The sequence below is a fragment of the Xiphophorus maculatus genome, chromosome 23, assembly GCF_002775205.1.
Source record: "Xiphophorus maculatus strain JP 163 A chromosome 23, X_maculatus-5.0-male, whole genome shotgun sequence".
Classification (NCBI taxonomy): Eukaryota; Metazoa; Chordata; class Actinopteri; order Cyprinodontiformes; family Poeciliidae; genus Xiphophorus; species Xiphophorus maculatus.
This window is the reverse complement of record NC_036465.1, coordinates 10,057,870-10,082,259: the sequence shown is the minus strand read 5'-3', so window position 1 is coordinate 10,082,259 and position 24,390 is coordinate 10,057,870. Positions and strand designations below refer to the sequence as shown.

The 24,390-nt window shown below is 38.0% G+C and overlaps 1 protein-coding gene across 4 annotated transcripts in view; it reads left to right on the top strand.

The window, feature by feature from the left end:
* diaph2 (diaphanous related formin 2) overlaps positions 1–24,390 on the top strand; it is a 454,593-nt gene that overhangs the window by 120,045 nt on the left and 310,158 nt on the right. For all 4 annotated transcript variants that reach the window (XM_023328256.1, XM_023328254.1, XM_023328253.1 and 1 more), the window contains exons 8-13: positions 7,603–7,677; positions 7,790–7,859; positions 8,745–8,881; positions 14,231–14,339; positions 19,243–19,353; positions 21,048–21,160. In XM_023328256.1, coding sequence (XP_023184024.1) covers positions 7,603–7,677; positions 7,790–7,859; positions 8,745–8,881; positions 14,231–14,339; positions 19,243–19,353; positions 21,048–21,160 — 615 coding nt within the window. The remainder of the gene's footprint in view (positions 1–7,602; positions 7,678–7,789; positions 7,860–8,744; positions 8,882–14,230; positions 14,340–19,242; positions 19,354–21,047; positions 21,161–24,390) is intronic.

The window sequence follows — 24,390 nt, the reverse complement described above, 5'->3', positions numbered from 1 at the left end:
CTCATGAGTTGCTTTTGCAGCAAACTGTGTAACAAAGGTGCAAAGTTGTGAATCCTGCTAATTCTGTCCTCTTAAAATTTGCAGAAAATCCACATAGTCATAAGTTCTTTGTAGAGCATTCCTAAAATATAGAAAAGAAGTTGGAACTTAAGAAGCTAGAATACCAAGGTACCAATTGTGGACCCTGCTAACTTAAACATTTGTAGCAGAAACCCTAAAGCAATAGCAAACATTAGGTTTGCTAACACAAAAGTATACACTATTATGATATTTGGCAGAAACTAATTCTAACCTCAATTAAAATTACATCTGCACCAATTTAATTTTGAATCCAAAAGTTTATCTTCAAAACGTTATGACATCATGCAGCCAATAAGTTACTGTTTTAGTGTAAAGATGGCCAATTATCAAACTCATTCCTCTATGACAACAAATAACTTTTGATATCATATTGTTCTACCCACAGCTTTATCTCTTCAACATTTTCTCTTAAATGTTTTTTATATTCAACATGTTTTAAACATATCTTTTTTTAAAAAGCTAAATTTAAACAGTCTTCAATTAAAAGTGAATGAAATGATTCTGCCTCTTGTAAGAATCTTAGAGTGCCACACAGCTTCATATAAACTCAACAATTCAATAATAGTTCCAAATATTTTTAAAATACGTAATTCATTGTTGTTCTTTTTGGCTAAACTGCAAGTAAAATATACTTCAGCTGGTTATCTGAAGTCTGCAGAAACCTAAATAGCCCTTGTAGATGAAAGGTTAAAATTAAAGGTTACCTTGGAAACAAAAGCAAACCTAAGTTATATTGCCGTACTTGATTGCAATTAGGTTTCGTACATCTTGCCAAAGGTCATACAGTAAAATAAAAGACAAATTTAAGATGGAGGAAAAGCTGCTCTCTTGACATCAAATTTTTAAAAGTAGCAGCTCTAACTAGGGCTCTTACGTCTCTCGCACTTCCTCCTTTGGCCCTTCTCTGTCTGCTGTGAGTACAGCAGGCAATTAACACCAGCACAAAGGAGCATATCCATCTGTCCTTCTGCTGTTGTGAGCGTTGAAACCAGTATGAGCTTCTAAACGTCTCCCGGGTCTGCGCTTTCGACAGCTCAGGCCTGAAATCTTGTCTGGCACAGAAACAAAGCGTGATTAGTGGTTCTCAGTGAATCTACAATGAGTTGTCACTTTATGAATGAATGATACTGTTTCAAATCTGTCATTTTTGATGTTGGTAAATCAAAGCAAATCATCTTGTGTATTCATTTTGAAGCAAAGGAGCTTAATCAGAAGCCTTGTCAGATAAATTAATTAGATGAAGGACTTTAAAATAGATGAAGTTAGCTTTTGTTATATTTAAGTACCACTTCAGGACCCACTGGAGGGTAAATAAATAGCTTATATCTTATAAAATTTAAAAGAAAGCAGTTTAATTCCCTGTCATGATGATCATGTTTTTATTAATAGACAAACTTGTAGTGAAGAATGCATTCAGGTAACCAAACCAAAGCATGTAAGAAACCAGAGAACAGTTTTTGTGAAGCGCTCTTCTTTCAATTTCTTATTACAAACCCCTCGATGTCAATCCCCCTCTGTCCCCGGAAAGGTTTTTCCTTTTCCACTTGTCAAGGAGAATTGAACCTGGAAGGATTCGAACATTACAGGACATAATTGTTTCGCAGAGGTTTGTAGGCGAATTTTTCACCGTTATTTGAGGATGGAAAAAAAAAAAATCTGTAAATCCATTTCTGTGTTTAACTTTCCGGGCTGCTGTCGCAGAGAGTTTGATTTGATGGTTAAATTTGGCATGACTGTTATGTCATGTCTACAATGGACGTGACAAGCAATCAGAAACGAGCAGGTTAACTAGTTTTTCCCCCTCGCGGCTTTCTTCACAGTTGAAGTTTGCACTTGTTCCTTTGAGCCAGTGAAAGTGATTTTTGGAGACATAAACGTCCTCGACGTCTTGAGCGTATTTTAAGGGGTGCGCTCGTTTCCTTTTTATGACACCATCTGTTAACCTCCAACACAACCTTATCTGTTACACCCAGACGTATGCATAAATAACAGAGAAATAACTAATTTTTATTTTATTGGGATTTAAAATGGAAATATTTCCGATAGTGGAAATAAAAAGAAATAAATGTCATGTAAATCAGTTGTTTGGGGGGGGGGATCAAAAGATCTGAATTGGGCCGTAAAACCTGCCATGAAAAAATTGAAGTTAGTCAATCTCAGTGTCTCATTTTATCCAAGCTCTGTGATTAAATAGATTCCGTTTACCAGGAGATGCTCAAGTAGAACAGCTTAATAATTCTCAATACAAAATACCTTCATGTTATGGTGTCATAATATCATCAGAAATAAAATTAAACAGAAATGCAATTTGAAGTGCTTCTTCAAAATAATTTTTGAGTAAACAGGCAGCCACTTCAGTCGTTAAAATATGGCCACTTGCAGTTCTGCCGTTATTTCTATGTAGAAAAGCCTTTTCAAAGACAGAGAATAGACATATTCTTGAGTATTTTGTGAAACTACTGGTGCACATCTGGTAAAAGATATCTGAAGTTCATGCAATATAAAATTTGCCTGCAAAGAAATAGCAACATTGATGTTGAGATATACTCAGCATTGTGTTTTCCTCATTGAAACACTTAAACTTATCTTTGCCAGATACTGAAATAACCACGTTCTCCAGTCATAAACAGCTCAAAGTTTTTGATAACGCTTTACAATGTTAAAAAAAAAAAAAGTCTTTGGTCATCTAGTTTCACTGGATCCTTTGAAATTCAGTTGGTCGTAAGAAGAGCACATTGTTGTGCAGGACTGAATCCTAGGCGTTCAGTGGAGAAGGAATAAAAATTTCTGGTGTTTTCTACTCTGTGGGGAGACATTTCAAAGCATCTAGAGATCACGGTGAGCTGTCAGCTGACTGCACACCTAACTTTTGATTCTGCTCTTTCCACTATCTCACAGTAGCTTCATGCTCAGACTGAAACGTACACACGTGGATATTCAGCAGCACATTAATTCATGTTGCAGATTCTCACCTCAGAGAGCTCTTTGTGACTACCGCTGCTGTTCTGCTGCTTGCTTGGCTACACTCGACATCACGATTGTGGAGTCCTGAGACCAGCTATAGAGTCCTGAGGCTGCATAGGTAGAGGCATCAAACTCAGTGTTTGACTTCTTTATGAAGAAAACGTTTCAGAGGATACATTATGTTAAACAAGAGCGCCAGCGAGCATTATTAGAGCCAAGTAATGTGAAGCCATGAGTGGAGAGTTTGTGTTTGAATGAATTTTATCCAGTAATCACTAATTTATATCTGTTTTAAAATGTTGGATACATGATGCGTCTTGGTAATTTCCTGGGAGTTTATCTCACTTTGTTTGCTTTAATCAACAGCTTTCTAAATACCTCTGTTATATACTGTATGTGGTGATTTTATGTGTAATCCAAAATATGCTAAAGAAAATATACCTTGAGAAGCTGAAGCACAATGGGGCTTGACAATCTACTGCCTGGCATTTGCAAAGTATCCGATTCCGGAGCTGTTTATTATGCATTCACTTTTATTGGCGCTAATTAGCTGAACCCCCAAGTGTGGAAATACGAAAGACGGTAGATCTTGCTGTACTGCTAGGACTGTTTTTACGTGTGTATTAATGCATATTAAGGAATATTTCGTGTGTGAACTATCAAAATATGCATTTATGAGTGTTTTTTGGAGAGAGTCTAAAGTATTTGCTAATTTAACAATTTACATGCGGCTGTTATCCCTAACTTGGGGATACATTGCATTTTTGTGTTTAATCAACAAGAAAAAGGGCACTAATACTATACTTAATATTTTGTCTTATTAGGGCATCAAATAAGAATTAGCAGTGGTGTCATTGTATTTCTATGTTGCCCTTTGGACTGTTTTGGGCAAATTGTCATTTATAAATCAGTAGCATTAGATTTTGTCTAAGTAGAAAGGTCTTGTTTTTTTTTTAAGGTATTTCAACTTCCAGCCAAACTCTTTAACATCATCCTTAAGAGTTTTTCATAGCAACTTAGAAAGCTCTTTCGATTGCAGCAGTTCATGTTCTGTATGTAGATGTTACATTCATCAAGTCTTTTACCACTTTTAACCCCAACAATCTAATTTCAGACTCTGGATTCTAATATAAATGTACACACCTTTCTGTTTGAAGATTTTCTACAAGATAACAAGGAGGAGTTATATTATTAATCAGTGCTGTTTTAAACAATCAGTTGCTCAATGACAATAATCAAGCCTACTAACCATGATTTTGGAGTTTAGTTATCCCTTATCTTATTTTTTTCTGTGATGATTTATTTCGGTTTTCTCTTCAGTCTGTTTGGACCCAGAATCTGGTTTCTTTGTTCTGGTTCTTTGAGTTTTACTTAGAAAGCCTGTTTTTTTTTTTTTTTTTTTTTGTAGACTTGCTCTTGTCGCACACCTGGCCTTTGCTTATTGCGCCTCACCTGATCTCTGTTATTCATTATCTCCCCCTTAGTGATTGTGCTGCCCGAAACCCAATTTTCTTTGCAATCCCACCTTGTCAGTATGATCCTACATCTGCTCTGCTCGGCCCTTTTTATTTAGGTTTGCAGTGTTGGCTGAATATTTATCGTGCTGCCCTGCAGTGATTTGTTTTTGTTAATAAAAAGAAGTTTACTTTAGTTCTTCACCTTCTTGCCTCCTGTCAGAAAGTCCGTACATGGGTCCTCCTACACACTGAGGTTTGACAGAATCTCTAAGCTAACACCGGTGTAGCTTTGTTTCAAGCTGTTTAGTTGAGATTCATTTGTTGCATAGCACAGAAATTTTGTAGCGCCAAACAGGTCCTGAAACCCACACAGGGACAGTTATATAGCCTGCTGTGTAATGCAATATGAAACACGTTGTGCGTACTCCGAAGCTTTCAGGAACAAAGCTGCTCACTGAGCCCTCATAAAATGATAAAAGTGGTTTATATACTGAAATCAATCCTGAGACGAGCTTTCTAAACACAACAGAAGTGATCAGTCAAACATGAGGTGGGACAGAGTCTGATTCGGTCCCCATTGAGCCATGTACTAATATTTTCTTTGTACATTTTTGACTTGTTCTCACTTTGCAGGTCATATCAGTGATGGACTTTGCAATGCCCAGACTGAATAATGGATAGCACTCAAGGCAAACAAATAAGTTCAGATAGAATAGCAGCACATCTCTGCTTTACAGTATTGTAGATTAACAGAAAATGTTCTGAGAAATCTGTAATATAATGGACATTTGAGGTAAAATGTCTTGTTTGTACATATCCCAGTAAGGATAACAAAGTAATCAAGTTAAGTGAGCAGAAATGAACTAAAATAAAATTGACAGAAAATTGCTTCTCTTGAACATATTTTTTCATGTTCCCTGGAGATTATACATGATTGAAAGTAATGCATTTCAGTGGTTCTTAACCAGAGGATTACAGCCATAAATATTATATGAATATATCCTCCTCAAAGTTAATGTAATCATTGAGTACACCGTCACATTACATCTGGGTTGGAAAGGATTTGATCTCTTTCAGTGATTCTGGGTCACACAGTAATGTTCATTACTTCAATGTTCTAGACAATAAAAATTGATCAAAGGTAATCTGAAGCTACTAATATGACAGTAAACAGGATTTTTTGTAAATGTAGATTCTAGTTAGTGGTGTTTGTAGAGATTTATTGTGGATTTCGATAGTTTCTTTAATGAGGTATGTTTTTGTTATTTTTTGTTTTTCATAGCTCCAGGACAAGCTCTCTATGTGCACCATCTAGTATTTTTATAGCTATTTCTTCTTTGTAAACTTTTTGGGCATGTAGAAGGCAAGCTGCAAATGACCTGAAGTCATGCAGGAGGGGACAGAGAATGATGGGCTGTCTGGGATGGAGAGAGGGCCCAAAACATTTAGTGCATTAAGAACCTTGAGGGGAGCCATATTATGTTGCAACTTGTAGTAAGACTTATGGTGGAAGGGAAAAATTGAGTGGACAATCCCTGATCTTTCTGTTTTTTTTTTACCTAAAAACACATAGTGACTACCATATTTTTGCTGCACTCCAGGTGAATTTGTCATTCAGTCTAAAAGGCTCTCAATATGGTGTCCTACTTTTGTGTCCCAAACACATCCGACTGCATTACATGTCAGTATTTCTCCTGAAAACTGTTAGTAGTGCACAGCACACGTTTGAATGAAACAATCAGATTAGAAAACTCTTGGTCAAATGCTTTTTATAAGGGAATTTCTGAATGTTAAAACTGTTAACTGTTTTAACAGTTCTTAAACTGTTTTAAGTTTAAGAACGCACATCATAGCTCATTACAATTCAATATCAGCAGGTTATAAATTGACTGCTTGTTTATGAGACAAATCTGAGAAATGTGGCACAAGGAGTCTGGTTGGTTCTTATTTAGTCACAGATTAAAGAAATACCTCACCTCAAATTTGTTTGCTTCCTCAGGCAAATGCATCTCATCTCTAATTGAGGGCCTTTTACGACTCACTGAGTCAATACAAACGGCTTTAATACTCAAACCATTATTATTTCAAATCATTGTCAAAAAGGCGGGATAAATCATTGACTTATGCCCCGTTAATGCTGGAAAATTGCTTCATGCATTTTGCGTCACTGACAGTTAAGGGCCCGAAAACAAGTGAAGCTAATGGCATAATCTGGCTGCGACCACTCGGTTCCTCAACGCTGCCTCTCGACTCTGCTCCCGGCTTAGACAAACAGGCTCATATGCACTGGATCATTTGCTGTCTCCTGATACGCTGCGGTTCATAGGCAATTATCTCTCTCGATCCATTATCGATTACAGTGTTATCTTACTTGCATTGCTTAATCTTTTGGCACAGTATAATAGTTGCTCACGTCGGGCCTCGGTGCAAACTGCTTAGCTCCGAGAACATTGGTTAGGATGGATGGATGCTCATTTGTGTGTAAATGGTTGCAGTTTAAAGTCAGACTGATGCAGAATATATTCAGTGTCAAGCAGAGGGCATGGTTGACTATACATGTTATTGTTCCAGATTAAAGCTGGGAAAAAGCAGAGTGTAGTCCAAGGGTTCTCTAACTTGATTTTCAAAAGTCTAAATCTGATTTCTAGATAAGATGAAATGCCTTGAGAGCAAATATTTTTTATGAAGTTTTCTTCCAGCGTACAACTTACTGCTTTCAGTAGGCTTCTGAGATCTTGATGAACAATGCTTGATTTTTCTTTTTTTGTTCCGTCTTTTCTGTTTTCATAATTCCACATTTTATAAAGCAAACTGATTATTTTATATAGAAAATATATTATGGTGTAGCTCTTGTTTATGATTTCAACAATTCAGTGGTATAATAATCCAAAATACATCTTCAAATGTAGACTTGAAACTGATTATTTTGGATCTCCTCTGAAGGTTAAAATGGGTTTTAGAAAATTGCTATAACGTTCTACCTGCATCTTACCCAAGGAACCACCTTTATAAAGTAAACTTCAACAGGGAACCTATTAAGATTGAATACTGATTTGGTCTGATATTTTCCTCTTTTCTCTATGCTCCTTTTCTATTCTAGTTGGGTCAACAACTTTGGCCATGAAGGTCTCGGCCTTCTTCTGGAAAATCTGGAGAAGCTTCTGGACAAGAAGCAGTAAGTTCAAGTCACATGTCCACCCTCTAACCTCTGTGTCATTATTTAAAACCATACCCTAACAAGGATGCCATATCAAAACTTCCTAATTTTTTACTTTTTTTTTTTGTAGGCAAGAGAATATTGATAAACGCATCCAGCATAAGCTAATCCAGTGCTTAAAGGCTTTCATGAACAACAAGGTTTGTATGACTTACTATTAGATACCCTTAACTTATTCTTTAGATTTTAATTCTTTCATTACTTGTATTTCCAGACTTTATACCCATTATTAAATGTTGTCCTAGCTTCCTTCCTTCCTTCCTTCCTTTGTTCCTTCCTTCTTTCATTTCTTCACTGTATCCTTGCATCTTTCTTTCTGTTTGTCTTTCTGTCTTTCCTGTTCATTTGGCTACGTATTTTATGTCCACCCATTGTAAAAATATATACAATTAATTTGCAGTGGACTTTAACATTTCATATTTTGAGGCAAATGCAACGGACATGGAGCTCTGAAAAGCTGAATCTGGAGAAATGTTTGTGCAACTTCGGTAAATGTGTAAAATTAGCACAGGTGGTAAGGTTTCCAACCTGATTTGCATCTTGTTGTTCACCGGCTGGGGATAATGAAGCAGTAAAGTGGCGCTAATGTCACCATTTAAAGTTTCTGAACTTTTAATTATCCCCTTTTTGGGAAAGTCTTCCTCATTTCTTGAAGTGCCCCACATTTCAAGGTTAGATGCACTATTGATATTGCTTCTTGTGGAGTTAATCCCCCACACATGGTCATCTGAACACAGTCCTCCAATTGTGCTGAGACTAAAAGGTGCAGGAGACTATAAGTATTCGTCCCTGCAGTCCTGTCCTGAATTAAATCAATTTATCATCCTTGCCGTTTTCTCCCACAGCCTTAAAGTGTACCTCTTTAAAAGAAGATTAAGTCTAACTATGACTTCATACATTACAAGCTTTTTGTGTAATTTATATTTTACTCAAAGTGAAAGTTCTCCATGAATGTAAATGCTCTCATTAACTTATACCCAATGGATCTGCTCTCTATCTTGGCTCATCTCTTCTGTGTTTTACAGTATGGACTGCAAAGGATCCTGGGAGACGAGCGGAGCTTGTTGCTGTTGGCAAGAGCAATCGACCCCAAACAGACCAACATGATGACGGAGATTGTCAAAATTCTCTCAGCTATCTGCATTATTGGCGAAGAAAACATGTAAGTTAATTGTGTTGAATTGTTGTCTGAAGTTCTTACAGTAATCTGGCAGAAGGCAGGCACTCTTCTCCACAGAGAATCTTGTCAGATAATGAGATTGTCTCAGTTTTAAAGGTCAGAAGCATTGGTTTTATTTGTAGGTCTGCAGAGTTCCATTAATAAAAGGAAGTTAATAAAATGTGACTTCTACGATCTACAGTTTAGAGGAAAAAAACGGCATTAAAAAGTACATTGATACAGGTTCTAATAAGTTTGAATGATCTAGAGAGACTTCACTAGAAGATATCCTTACTCCAGGGATGTGCACAGATAGACACTAGGTGGTGCTTGACCCTTTTCCATCAGCACAAAAAAAAGCCCTTCTGATTTTTTTCTTTTACAGTGTATGGTGTGTGGGCAAAGGTAGCATTTCTGAATTTAAAAGCCTATTTTATAAGTTGCTCCACATTTTTTTAATTCTGCCTGACAAGACTCCCTACTTCTTAAAGACTTCACTACTTTATTAGAAAATTGTATTAGTTTATTTAGTAATGAGCAATAGTTACATATGTTTCTCAATAATTTTTTTGTTCATTTTTGTGAGTGCATATACTTAAGGTGTCCTTTTTTTTTTCTTTCATTTAAGCATTTTTATTCCAAAATGTACAATAAACTCTATACCTGGTTTACAAACCAGAGCCCGTCTTGCTCTGGTCTTGAGCTGCAAAACCTAGATGGTGCATCTTAAACAACTTTTCTAATAAAGTTGAATAATAATGTATAAAATGGTCAGTTTTATGGTTAATGAGAGACTGTCATATTATTTGTAAGTGTGAAACCAAACAAAAAACCCCATCAAACTTTAGAAGGAAATGATAAAAACATGCTTTATACTATGTGGGTAATGCTCAAAAACAGTAAGAGTGTTGCTGAAATGTGCCTCTTTTAAGTTAATATATTACTAATATAAAGTGACTATTTGTGTTTTCATGCAGGAGCAAGGATTTGTGCTGTTTAGTTGTGTGTTTTAGATTATTATGCTCCATATGTCTACCTGCAAAATCATGTGTTTTGAGGTCTCTGTGCATCCCCGCTCTCCTGAGGGGCATTCTTTAAAGCCTTTTCTTTTTTTCGTTCTTAAAGAACGAATAAGCTTTGAGTATGCATCCTTTTAAAAGTAAATCTATATTAATTGTTAAAGAACTGATTCCAGGCTGGTCAAATCAATATATGTGTGTGGTTTAGTGCTTTCTATCGTAGTCTAACAGTGAGGGATTCACTTTGTCTAAACAGCAGGATTTATTTTAGTGGTATAGCCCTTCAATTGCTTGTGTTGCTGTATCATTTTTCAGTAAATCTTAGCTGGTGTGTAAGCTGAGCTACACCGTTTGAAATCTGTGCTGAGGACAAAAATAGGAAGTCATAGTGCATCTTTTCTGTGCTTACACCTCTAATATTGAACAGAAAGGATGGAAAATACTGCTGTTGCAGTCCTCTTCCTCTAAGTTTATTTGTATGTTTAAGAGAGATTAAACCCCTCTGTTAATATCCATGCTGTGTTATCCACTGTGAATCATCACGTATCTACAGATAACCCTAATGCAAAAACCACACTGTTCGGTGCAGCGTTGTGTGTTTACTGTGGACACAACTTGCTTGACAGCCTTTAAATTGGAGTTATGTGAGCGTTTGTTGTTTCCCACTGGGCCGGACTAGAATAACAACAGCTCAAAGTCAAGTCTTTATGTAGTCAAGGAAATAAACAAACCCACATTTTCCGTTAAGAAAAAGCTGAGTTTAGCAAATGTGTCCTAAATTTCTGACCGTCTGAAATGGGGCTCTGAGCTTGTCATTTTCATGCTGACTAAACAATTTCCAAAACAGGTTTTATGTTGCAGAGAATAAATTGGTTATTTTATTCCAGAGAGTTTAACTTAGTCTTCACAGTTGGTGGTTTTAAAAATTAAATATCATGAACTTCTCCTACAATATGTAAAGCTTTTAAACATTGGCTTAGGACAATGAAGGACATTTTAGTGTTGCATGTAACAATTATTTTCTGATTTTGTGATCTAAAGTAAAAAATGAAAAAAAAATGTCATGTCATTTAAGGACTGCACTTTTATTTCAGCCATAACATTTATTTCAGCCATAACTATGCATCTCTAGTGCATCTTCAGTACTCATTTTTGTGGTGCCTAGTCTCATTCCCTGCCTGGAACAGGCTCCAAAGCAATGATACAGAACTGGACCTGCACATTATCATGATTTGCAATAAGTAAACAAACTACTTGACTGTTCTGTTTATATTCAATTTCAAATTTCATAAAATGACCTAAATGAAAAACTTATGTTGTTGTTGTTTCAAAGCCAATCTTAGCTGCTTGGCAATACAGTTAATAACATTTTCTGCAGCTCTAAATGGCAAGAATCACTAAATCTATTATGCACATAGAAAGCCTGAATGAGGAGTACTTGCATAATTAACTAATATACTTTGCAATATTGATGTTGTGTACAGTGAGATCAATTTACAATCTATCAATTGAGACTGGAGTGTTAACTTAATGTTGTTAGGTTTATTAAAGAGGCGGTCTCAAACTTTTGTCTTTTAGATACAGCTTTAGATATTTTAATTTACAAACCTGTATAAAAATGACTAAAATTGCCCAACTAATTCACTTGAATTATAATTTAATTGTCATCGCATTGGGATTTTTTTTAATTTAAATTTCTTTTTTATTAAGCTAATATGTCAGAGCTTTTTGTCAGTCTCCTCTCCTAACTAGCATCAGGTAAGGCCCCCAAACATTACAGTCGTGCTAAGAATGTCTTAACGGAAATAATAAAGAATTGTACAAGAATGAAGATTGCCACATAAAGGAATGTTCCTCTGAATTTCAGTCTGTAGCAGTTTAACAACACACAATCAGGGTTTCTCAGGCCAACCAAGATAAAGAAGTTATCTGCTGAAGTGAGCAAAATCTTGACATATTACAGATCACAACTCAAGTGAACTTGTGTTCAACTTACAACAACTTCTGCAGGTAGATGAACTCGAGTCATTAATCAGTGCACTGATGCGGTTAATGAGTAAATTAGTTGTGTTCAGTTCAGTCACCACATAGGTGTGATATAAACACACACACATCACTGCTCTTATAATCTTATAGTGGTGTTATATACCTCTATGTCTCATAATACTTTATTCACTCACACCAGTCACTCAATTAATTTAAAAATAGGTTGAACAACACGATCTTTGCCACGATGATATCCGTGCTATAAAATGTCCGGATCTTGTGGAAGTGACAGCCGAAGGAGCTGAGGTGTCGTCTTTTTTTTTTTTTTTTTTCTTCTTCTTCTTCTCCGAAACTTCTCTGCCAACCGGTGCTGAGAATCTGACTCATGTTAGGCACCGTTTTTGGCTGACAGCATCAAAAGAGAACATGACAAGTTAAGCAGATCTATCTTGCCTGTTTTGTAGCTACGTCTGAACTGGCTTTAAAGCTGCTCAGTATGCAGCTCGTCATGTTTTCAGCGACTTTGTAATGTCTATCACAGGGTTCTTCCATTTATCTCCATGTAAGCCTTACTCTGCACATACAGTCCTATTGGTCAGACATGATGTCTGCTAATCACAAAGGTAGTGGAGGATGCAACAGCAACTGTGTCTGGTATGTTTGATTAAAGACGTGCATTGCAAAAGTCTTCATACCTTTTGAACTTTTTCACATTTTTGCATGTTACAACCTGGAATTTGAACATATTTTATTGTACATTTTGGCTGAAAGATACAAAGTAGTGTTTTAAAGAGCAAGAACATTTTTCAACTGCTGCAGGTTTGTATTTAGCACCCTGGGACAGATCCTTGTAGATCCTTGACACCTTTCTGTCAAATTAATCCTTCGAATTATCGAGGACAAGGAACACAAGCAAATTAAGAAATCACTTCAAACCAACATAGGTCCAGCTGGACCTATGTTGAGACATCCAGACTTTCAAGAAAACTAAACTCAGTCCACCGAAGGAGGAAAGAAGAACATCGTCATTCCATATAGGGATTCAGTATCCGAGAAACTAATAATGTTTTTTTTTCCAAGCATAATATTCTTGTACATTATGAATCCAACAACACTCATAGATTGATTCATCCCAGGATAAAACGTCCAGACACAGAAGACAGAAGAGTAAAATTATCCTGTCAAGGTCTGTAGTGCAGTTACATCTCAAGAACAAGGAAAATGTGTTTGAAGACAGCAATGCGCACATTTCAGACAGAGAAGATAGTTAGTCTGACAGTTTGGATCAAAGGAAAAAATCTTCAAAAAATAATATCATCCGATTAGCTAACCTAGTGGTTCCCACTGCCCTGTATGTTTTAGACATGTCTCTATTCCAGCATTCCTGATTCAAATGAATAAATGACCTCCTCTGCATGGCATCAAGTACTGCAGATTGTTGTTTCCCTTTCTTTTAATCAGGTGTGTAGCTGCAACAAGACACCCAAAACATGCAGGACAGTGGTCCCTGAGAACCTAATCTAGTCCCCTAACAAACCTCTGGAGGCTTTACAGAATAGTTGAAGTAGTAGTGGGGAGTAAATTATCATCAGATATTCACTTAGAAAGTTACATTTGTATGGAAGTTACTTGCACTCAGTTTTATTTTGGGAGTAGTGGAGGGTGATTTCAAATAAACCCCGTGTTTTTAAATGTGGTATAAAATTGAATCTGCTTCAAATCAATTAAATTTGTAACGACACAAAATGTGCAAAGTTCAAAGGGTATGAATACTTTTGTAGAAACTTGGTGCATCAAGTGTGACTTCTTTTCTGGAAAACTGAGGGGAAGATGTTTCCCAAAACCTCAATTTATGTCAATTTTTCTGGCTCATATTCACCTAATATGAATGTGATTTTTCTCTGAACACTCAGAGAATAGCTCAAAGGACATTAGTTTACTTCTGGTTTAGTGTGTATTTGTGACACCGAATATGTTCTCAGTTTAGTCTGAAATGATTACGTACCCTAAAATGAGCTGCCTTGAGCCCTTTTTAACACTAATTTACTTGGACCTTTCAATAGCTTTGCTTTCACGTTACCAAATACATTTATTACAAACACTTTAATAGACCACATTTAGAGCAAAAGCCTATCATTTTGTTCAAGCTTACCTTAACAACAGCAAGATCGAGTCCAAACGGGCTGCTGCTGCAGGAGCAGCAGATTTAACATGAGTGAAAAAATAAATTATCTGCTGCACTGACCAACACACGAGAAGAGACGGGTTTTGTTTGAGCCTTAAATTGTGAAGAAATGTCCTGTTGTTAAAGGTTTTAAAAGTGTTTGTTTGCTTGCTTTTTCCCCAGCCTCGATAAGATTCTGGCTGCCATGACAATTGCTGCAGAGAGGAACAATAAAGAGAGATTTGCTCCAATTGTGGAGGGAATGGAGAACCACGAGGCCCAGCAGCTCCAGGTGAGTAATTAGGCATGCACACAGCACAAACAAAAACAGCAAGCAGCGCGATGATCCAAATACCTCAACACTGCTCTGTTGCGATGTGATACAGTGAAAAATAATTGATTGGAAACCCAAAACTGAGATTAAAAGAAGTTTTTTAGAAAAAACTCCTGCTTTATGTTATGCACAGTGGACACAGAGCGGGCCCAGTGTACAGAACGTGTCATATTTCTTCAAGATCCTAATGGGAGCAGACATGACTCAAATTGACAGTTTTGCCACTCTGTGCTGTGTTTGGTCCATTTATACCTCCATCTCAGCTGTATTACCACATCTTTCGTTGCTTCTGTCTTCATGTCGACTTGTCCACATCAAGTTCCCCCTAGGACATGACAAGATGTGATCAGGGGGCTATTATAATCAACTCAATGCTCCATTGCCACTTCTTTATTAAAAGAAAACACCTGCCTCATTGAGCACCTCCACTGAATGGCTCCTTTCTTTTTGCAAAGCCATAAAAAAGATGAAGTAAAAGAAAGATATTGAGTTTGTCTTTCTTTCTTTGTCATATTTCCCCTTCCTCTTGCTGTTTCTACTCATCTTTTTGTTCTCACATCCCACAAATACTTCCTCTTGCTTTTTTCTATGTTGCTGTCAAGTTGAATCTCGGAGGACTCTGTGAGAGAGGCTAACAGAGCAGCATACCTCTCCTCATTTTCACCAGTGTTCTTTAGGAACAGGAAAACCACTATCTAACAGCAACAACACCACCACTCAAAGCTGTTTTTGTCCTTAAGAGTCCAGAGCAAGGAATTACTTAAGGAATTAGATTAGCTGCAGGGCAGGAGAAGTCATGAAAAAAGTCATGAAAGAAATTGATGAGGCGGGTGGCGGAGGAGAAACAAGATATTCTTTTATTAGTAGGCTGTTGTTTTTCCTCTAAATTTTGCCATTAATGAAATGAAGCTCTGCTAATTGTGGAGTAAATTAAAATGCTTTGCTGATACAGGGGTTTTGGGGAAATTAATAGACTTTAAATCCAAAGGCCGTGATGTTCTGCACAGCTAGACTTGGCTAATGTGATTAAAATGTGTTTTAGTGTAGTTCAGGCTACAGCTAAACGTGAGGGGAACTCCCTGTTTCAAATTTCCTACATTTTCCAGCTATTAGTAGTTTAATTACAATTACAATTTCTAATCAAGAACTTTTAATTTTTGTGTCACTGTTAATGTAACATCATGCACAAATAAACTGAAAATAGCCCCGAATTTTGTTAAAAATAAATAAACACTAGGTTACGTGAGTGAGAACACCCTTGAGCTAAAACCATGTCCAGTGAATTATTTACAGGATTCAGACTTAAGTTCACACCTGCTATCTTTGATCTTGATTCTAATTAACCTGAAAACAAAATTCAACTTCATAAGAACAGCTAAAAACTAGTGATCCGGCTTGAAATCTGATTGTAGTGATGTGATGCACTCAGACCAGAACCTTCACTGACACATAAAGAACCAGAACCAAACATGAAGAAGCAGCATTCAATGTTCATCTAATCTGGAACAAACATCCAGAAAACAATTCATTTAAATCAAGACTAAACCTCCATCCCCTTGTTTAGAGCTCCCTTTGATTAATAACTGAAAAATAGATTAGTTTTAGTCTGGATTGTAGCTTTCCATTACTTTTCTTGATCCTGCTACTCTAATACAATGTTCCTTTTTAGATTTGTTCAGTGTGTTATGTTTCTCTCATATACACCGCTTTAAGCTGCCTTGTTGCTGGTGCTGTACAAAGAAACCTGACTGGACTAGAACCTTTCTGAGATTTGCATCCTTTAACTAAACAGTTAATTTACAGAGACAACAAAGGACCAAAATACTTTCCTATATAAATATTTATATATACATATTTATGACAAAGCTAATTTCTGTAGGGCAGAAAAGATAAATATACCCAGATCCAAATATGGTGATAGATTTAACTCAAATAACACTGAAAGGTGGTTCAGCAAAGAGTTTGTTCAAGGGTGTATGCAGTCATGCAACCAATTTATTGCACCTTTAAGTTTTTATACTGTTGTTTAGCTTTTTAGGTTAAATTGTACAGGACAAGTGTCACAGTAAAGCTGGCAAAGGATTTAAAATTATCTTAAAGTGTAATTTTTTTACCTCACATTTTAACTGATTACTTTTGAGATGTGCTGAAACACTTAGGGAAGTTTTTTTGGGGGTGGTTCTAAGTATCATGCAGGCAGAACTAACATGGGAATTTATGGTGAAATTGTAAAAACAAACTAACTAGGAAAATCTACAAAAATGCGGCAAATTCAATTTAAAGGTTAAAGGACACAATTTGCATCAAGTAAAAATACAAAGCAACGCATAGACCATCCTAAAGGTTTAGATTTTTTATTTAAAAAGTTTTTATACTCTATTATTCTATTTTTAAGTAATATGTAATGTACTGTATGCAACAGTATTTTTGTATAGAAAAATCTAATAGGAGAATGGAAAGCTTTTCCAGATTTATTTATTTATTTCCAGACTTCTTTCTTATTCCTATTGTTTGAAGATGTTTTGCAACCAATAATTTTCTTCCTCCCTCAATCTTAGCCTTAACTTTCTTCTTTTTGCAGATTACAAATTTAAAGCCTGTCTGCTGTAGAAATGTTTTCCATAAATTTATAATGTGTTATGACATTTGTATTTTAAGTCTCACACAAAGGACTGTGAACTTTAGAAAGTTCAATCTGGAGAAGTCTTAAATTTTTCCATGAAAAGCTTGACCATATCTGATTATATTCTTTCTATAGCTTCATCACTTATTCTTGTTTCCCTCGTCCAGTTCCTCACACTGAGAGAGATTTTGGCCCAGAGGAGCTCAAACTGACAGTGAGAGGAAGCAGCAACAGAATACAAGGTTTTAAGTCCAAAAACGGATATGACAGCCCCAAAGAATCAGCACAGCTGTGACTCTTATTAATAACACATAACAACATAGAGTGTAGGGTCAAGGTTTAAGAAGCCAGCATTTCAGATTTTGTCCATGGGAATCCTTCAGCCTTTTATCGATTGTCTGTCAAAGGAAAAGTGCCTCATCTATGGCTTGCTCCCTAGAAACACCTTACTTCTCATTATATTTCATCTGCTATTTCCTCATCCTAACCCACACTCATCCATCCACCCTCCCACCATGCACACAAACTCTTTTTTCACTCTTTCTTCTTCCAATAAATCCATTAATAATGCACGTCTAGTCAATAGCCTCACAGAACTGGAGTGTGTTCCTCATTTTACCTGATTCTTTCTTTACTTTTCTCCTTCAGTGCTGCAGTTTAGGCTCTGAAGAGCAATAGTGATTCAAGTACTGACTAACAAAACACACAGTTAAGCAATATAAACCAGGCATTACACACTGAGCATAAAAAAAGTAGAATAATTGTGTTTATGTCTCATTAAATAGTGCCATATTTGTAAATGCAGCATGTTTGTTAAACACTATTGTATGTGGGTTTCATCCATTAAAATCAGGCCAAGTCCTCTCTGCCAATGCCATACAGTTTTTAGTGGTGGCAGTGTGATGGTATGAGGCATCGTCTCACTCCCCCCAAAAAAGACAAGGTCTGTCATGATAGGAGGCAATGTCAATGGAGAGATAAATTAAGATGACGTGCTGCAACCAGTGGTGGTTTCATGTTTCCACTCTCAGGGAACAAACTCCATCCCACAAGACGTCAATGTCTTGCACCACACAGCGGGCTTTATTGGAGACGACCTCCAGTATTTGTGACGTAAAAAGCATGAAATGGTCTTCATGAAGTCCTGACTTCTACCCCACTGAACACAACCATTAGCAAACAGTAGGCACCACTAACTAAAATGTTAGCTGCGCCAACTAAAGAACTAACTTTAACACAAATTTTGAAGTTTATTCAACTGTTGATAAAACAGAAAAATAAATTAGCACTTTTGGATTTATTAGTTTACGGGAAACTAACTGCACTAAACACTTTAAATGTTAGCAAAAACGCTAAAGCGCTGAACAAAAACATCAGCTCTTCTATTAGAACCCTAGCAGATTAGCAGAAGTGTGCCCACTACAGCTGCCTAAATTGTGACAAATGCTGCCTATCGCATAGCAGTGTGCAGCCAAGGAGGTCATGCCAGTCTCGTGATGTTATGTTGTTCTCCCACACTCTACTGAAGCCTCTGAGTTTTTTTTTTTTAATGAAGGAATTAATGTTAAATAGCCAAATATACCTTGTTTCTTCAAACTCCACTAATCCCATATAATAAATGACACAAAACTGGAGTCAATAGTAGATTAATCCGTTTGGTGTTGGCAGAGAGGATTTAACAAGTCATATATTTAACTTTGCTGCTCAGCCTGCAAATGCATTATTCTTACAAATAATTACTATTCAAAGAGAAACAAACAGGCTTTCCAACGGTAGGGGATTTGCTGCCAAGTAATAACCGACTAAACACCAAATGTTCTTACTTTTTATGCTTGGTATATTTAGAGATGCACCAGTCAATTGGAAAGAGATCTGAAATGGACCGATTCCAATTTTGAACTAGGATCAGATGCTCATAAAATCATTCTTTGCTCCTGTTTTCTGTTTATCAGCACATCAGACAACAGCATTCACTTTCTTAATATTTAATATAAATCACATAAATGTCACAAATGCTGTGATGCACATAGGGATATTCTTGTAATTTGTTTTTTACAGTTTAAATTAAAACTACTACCTCTGTCAAAGAATACACAGTGGCTTTTCTCTGTCATTTGGTTTAGTTCCTAAAAAGAGAGAAAAAAACCCTAAAAAATCTGTAATTCAGCCAGAAAAGCCAAAATTGTAGTTTCTGTTTTGCTCATATGTTTATTGTTTTTTTATTTTTATGATCTCCAGGTTGCCTGTATGCAGCTGATCAACGCCCTGGTCACTTCGCCTGATGACCTGGACTTCCGGATACATCTACGCAACGAGTTCCTGAGATGCGGCTTAAAGAAGATCCTTCCTGTGAGTCAACGGAGAACAACTGGCAGTCAGACTTAGATCAGTCCTAACTTTATTGAAGAGAGAGGAATGAAGTGACCTAAATATTTAATGTATTCTTCATCTGCCAAACTAGATCAATGAAGAAGTTTAAGTCAGTTCGGTTCAACTTTACCTCATCAAACCAATTATTTATTACTTTGCTTCAATGAAGCAAGTCTTTCTCCTGCTTTTGCCTTTTGGAGAAATCTACTCATTGATGTGCATTTTGAATGTTAAATGTAATTAAATTAGATTTAATTACTTTTTCTTTAATGATTTTTGGAAAGAAAAATGGGAGTGACTGCATAGAAAAGCTTCAAAACAATTGGTGTGATTAATAGTAGCAAGGGCTTGTGGAGAGCGCGGTGCAGAGCTCGCACCTCTGCACCGCGCCGTCATTATCGGCAACCTCACCGTACACGGCTTCACACAAGCCGAAGGCGAGTGAGCTCCGGCTCATCACTCAAACTCTCATTTGTTGCAAGTGGGGTGAACGTGTCACAGAGCCAGTTGTTAATAAGTCATCCCAGCTGCTCCTGTTGATTTTTGCGGTCATTACTTTAATTATCTCCATTTCTGCCCCCTGATATGAAAGAGCCTCTGTGTACAGTCGTTTATGAATCCCACATTTACCACTTTTATTGCCCACATTCAGCGTGACACTCCTTCATGTAATTATGAGTTATGCTCAGGAAGGTGTGTATCTGTTGGCCAAGAAACAGTGAAGCCCGCTGAAAAAGAAAGCGCAATTTGTTATGTTCTGATAGTCCTTGGCCGCCTGTGTCTGCCTCTCTTCTTCTTCTCCCTCCTTTACTTTTGTGTGTCATTGTGCATCTCCCTGCAAACTAGTGTTGGTTGCTGGAGACAGATGCTGCACCCCAACAACGGTGCAAGGTGATTGATACCTACAGAAATTGGGTTACATTTGGCTGTGTCTCACCGCATAAACTCCACTGCTGATGATTCATAGGGAAGTGGTAAAGAGCAACTCTGTGTCCCCTTGTGGCTGGTACAGGTGTGCAGGAATTGGTTCTGTCTGGAGTTGTTGGCGAGAGGGTTGGTGTTATCTTAGTTTTCTTTTTATTCCAAGACTGCTTTTGCAAAAGTTTTTCACATTTTGTCACACTATATCCACAAACTTCAGTATATTTAACTTGATGTTTTGTGATAAAACACGACAAGACAGGAGGATTGCAGTATTAAGTGATTTGTAGAGCCAGTTATCAATGAAAAACAGCTGCAGGCTTCTGGAAATTATCTCAATTCTGGTCTGATTTGATGAAAAGAATCTGTATAGACATATTGATTGAATATAATTTAAGTCTGGACTTTGACTGGGCCATTCAAACATTGTTATGTTTTCATCTGAACCACTCGGTTACAATTTTGACTATGTTTAGGGTTCAGGGGTTTTGCAAGCAGATTTGGCTCCATTCAACATTCCTGTAACTGCTGAAGAAAAGCTTTCCCATGGCATGATGCTGCCATCACCAACACAAAATCCCAATGTGGGACTTTGTAGTTTTTAATTGCAACGTGACAGAAAATGAAGAATTTCAGTGAGGTGTAAATACTTTTGCGAGGCATGTTAGTTGGAAGGTAATGTAATAGCTGTGTATTTTATATTACACTGTATAAAAGCACTTTTAACTCTTAGTACTTTCACTAATTTCCAGGAGATAAAAAAGACAGAGGAGCTGGACATTCAGCTGAAGGTGTTCAATGAGAACAAAGATGAAGACGCCATCGAACTCTCCCATCGCCTGGACGACATCCGTGCTGAGATGGAATATCCTTTGGTCTTTTGTGTTGCCACATAGAGGCGAGATGTGGTGTGCCGGTGCGTATCGTCGGTTTTGGTCCAGCTTTGCAGACTAAATCTGCCCCATGGCTTTGTTCATTAGAGGAGGATTAGATGAGTCAAAGCACAATATCCCTCTCTATCCCCAGACAGGTACACTTGGTAAATAACCAAGTCATCTTAACCTATAACCTCTTTACTCCTTTATTTGCTCTTTTCCTTCAATCCTTTCCCTCTTCTCTTTAGTTCGCTTTTTGTTAGCTTTGAATTGTGAAAGACATTAATGAAACACAAGAAAAAAGTATAAAATTAAAGCTGCAAGCAGCCTCGGGCGGCCCTCGCAGCAAGCGCCGCTCCGGCCTATTGGCCACCGCGGGGGTTCCGGCCACCGCAGAAGCTCTCGCTCGGTTTCCAGAGCCGCAGCCCGCTCCCCACCGCGGAAGCTCCGCCGCAGTTTCCAGCACCGCCGCACGCCAGCCGCCGCAGGAGCTGTCGCGCGTTTTCCCCGCCCGTCCACCGGGCGACACGCGTGAATGCGTTCGGCGGCGCTCCCCGACGACTGTCGAAAAATCTGGCGCAGATCGGTCGATGCGTCGAGGAGATACGGCCGATGTATCAACTTAGGGGGCGCAGTGGAGTCAAATTACATCTCAAATCCGTCGGGCTCTTTAGAGGTGAACAAAGGTCATACATATCCAGTTTGGCGCCAATCGGATGATCCATGCGTGAATAAGAGCCAAACGTATGCATATGGCGAGGGACTGATATTCGCCATTTGGCCACGCCCACACGGTTCAGCCAGAAGCGAGCATTGACAGAGCTCATCATCTGAATTACCTTGATTAGGTCAAGAGAGCCATAAACGGAGCTTTCCAAGGAAAAAAAAGACACTTCCTGTTCTGAGGGGGCGGGGCTTAGATGACGTCATAATATGATGACACAGGGTCGTCAGGGATCCCACCAGGGTCACTCGTGCAAAGTTTGGTGCAGAAGCTATCGACCGTTCACAGTAAAATACAAGACTTCCTGTTGTCAGGGGGCGTGGCCTACGTGATGTCATCATTTAACCATTGGATATTATTGGACACAAGATAATGATCAATAACTGAAGGTTTGGTGTCTCTGTCAGTTTTTGTGTTAGAATTACAAATTATTTAATTTTTTCCTCTTTAATTCAACATTGAACTGTCATTCCGTAGGGCAATGCTGCCCTCTGGTGTCGAATTACTGAAATAATGAAACTATTTCAGTGGGCAGCAGAGGGCAGCATTGCCCTACAAACAACGAACATGGACTGTTTATTATGTAATTACACAGAAGATCTCTCTAATTCATTCTGAGGGGCGGGGCTTAGATGACGTCATAATATGATGACAAAGCATTGTCAGGCATCACACCAGGATGAGTCAGGCCAAGTTTGGTGCAGCTCGGTCGAAACATGTGGAATCTAGAAGCAAACGTATGGCATCGGCGTTACAGGTCACTTCGCCACGCCGCCACACCCAGCTGCTTCATCGCAGCCGGTCAGGGCTTGGATCCACAACACACCAACATGTCTTCTGTCTCTGGACACAGTTTCATGTTGATTAGGTCAAAGGGCTAAGATAGCGACCGTTCACAGTAAAACATGACACTTCCTGTTCTCAGGGGGCGTGGCCTAAGCGATGTCATAATTTCACCACAGGGTATTTTAGGACACCTATTGATGATCAATAACAGAAAGTTTGGTCCCTCTATGTGTTTTTATATAGGAAATATAAGAGTTTCGTGTTTCATGGCGAGTAGGTGAACTTTGACCCCTGGTAACCCCCCTTCAGCAAGCTCATACAGTCACCAATTTGATAACTTTAAATCAGACATGCCTTATGATCAGACTGACCGAGTTTGAAGCCGATCAATCGAAAACCCTAGGAGGAGTTCGATCAAATGCAAAGGCTGTAAACGTCAAAATCGAGGTCAAATGAACTTCAATCTAAAATGGCCGACTTCCTGTTGGGTTTAGAGCATGGCTCTAAGAGACTTTTTTGTACGTCCCGACAAGATACACATGTGTACCAAGTTTCGTAATTCTAGGTTTAAGCATGGCTTGGGGCTGTTCATTTAAAATACTCTAGGGGTCGCTATAGAAAAATTAGGCCACGCCCACCAAATATCGCTATGGATTCCTGTTCGGGGATGGATAAGGATCCATCCTAGTGAGTTTGGAGCAGCTCACCCCGAAACTGTGGAATTCAGAGCCAAACGAAATTCGATGGCGTTCGCAACGCCGCCACGCCCACCTGCTTCATCGCAGCCGGTCGGGGTTGGAATCCACAACACACCAACATGTCTTCTGTCTCTGGACACAGTTTCATGTTGATTAGGTCAAAGGGCTAAGATAGCGACCGTTCACAGTAAAACATTACACTTCCTGCTCTCAGGGGGCGTGGCCTACATAAAAAAAAAATTTCACTGCAGGGTATTTTAGGACACCTGATGTCGATCAATCACTGAAAGTTTGGTCCCTCTATGTGTTTTTGTATAGGAAATATAAGAGGTTTTTGTTTCATGGCGTGTAGGTGAACTTTGACCCCTGCTAACCCCCCTTCAACATGCTCCAAAACTCACCAATTTGATAACTTTAAATCAAACATGCCTTATGATCAGACTGACCGAGTTTGAAGCCGATCAATCGAAATCCCTAGGAGGAGTTCGATCAAATACGAAGGCTGTAAACGTCAAAATCGAGGTCCAAAATGGACCTTCAATACAAAATGGCCGACTTCCTGCGATACTTGCACTATGACATTACTTGTAAATTCTGAGCGTCTTAGTGAGCTCTACAACTGTACCGAATTTCAAGTCTCTACGATGAAGTAAGTGAATAGCAATGGGTCTTTTGAAAATTGCTAGTTGCCGCCGTTGAGCAATTTTTTTTGCGATTTTTGCGGCGACCTTAAAATTCAAAATTTTTAAACCGCCTAGTCGCTTCCGCCAAGTTTGGTGAGTTTTTGAATATGATAAAGCCCCCAAATGGGCCCACGAAATGGGTGGAAGAATAATAATAAAACAGTACAGATACAATAGGCCTTCGCAGCGCTTTGCTGCTCGGGCCTAATTAATATTTCTAGCATCTTAATAAAGTCAGTTATTTCAGTAATTCAGTTCAAAAAGGGAAACTCATACTGTATGATGGATTCATTAGACAACAGTGATATATTTCAAGCCTTTATTTTAGT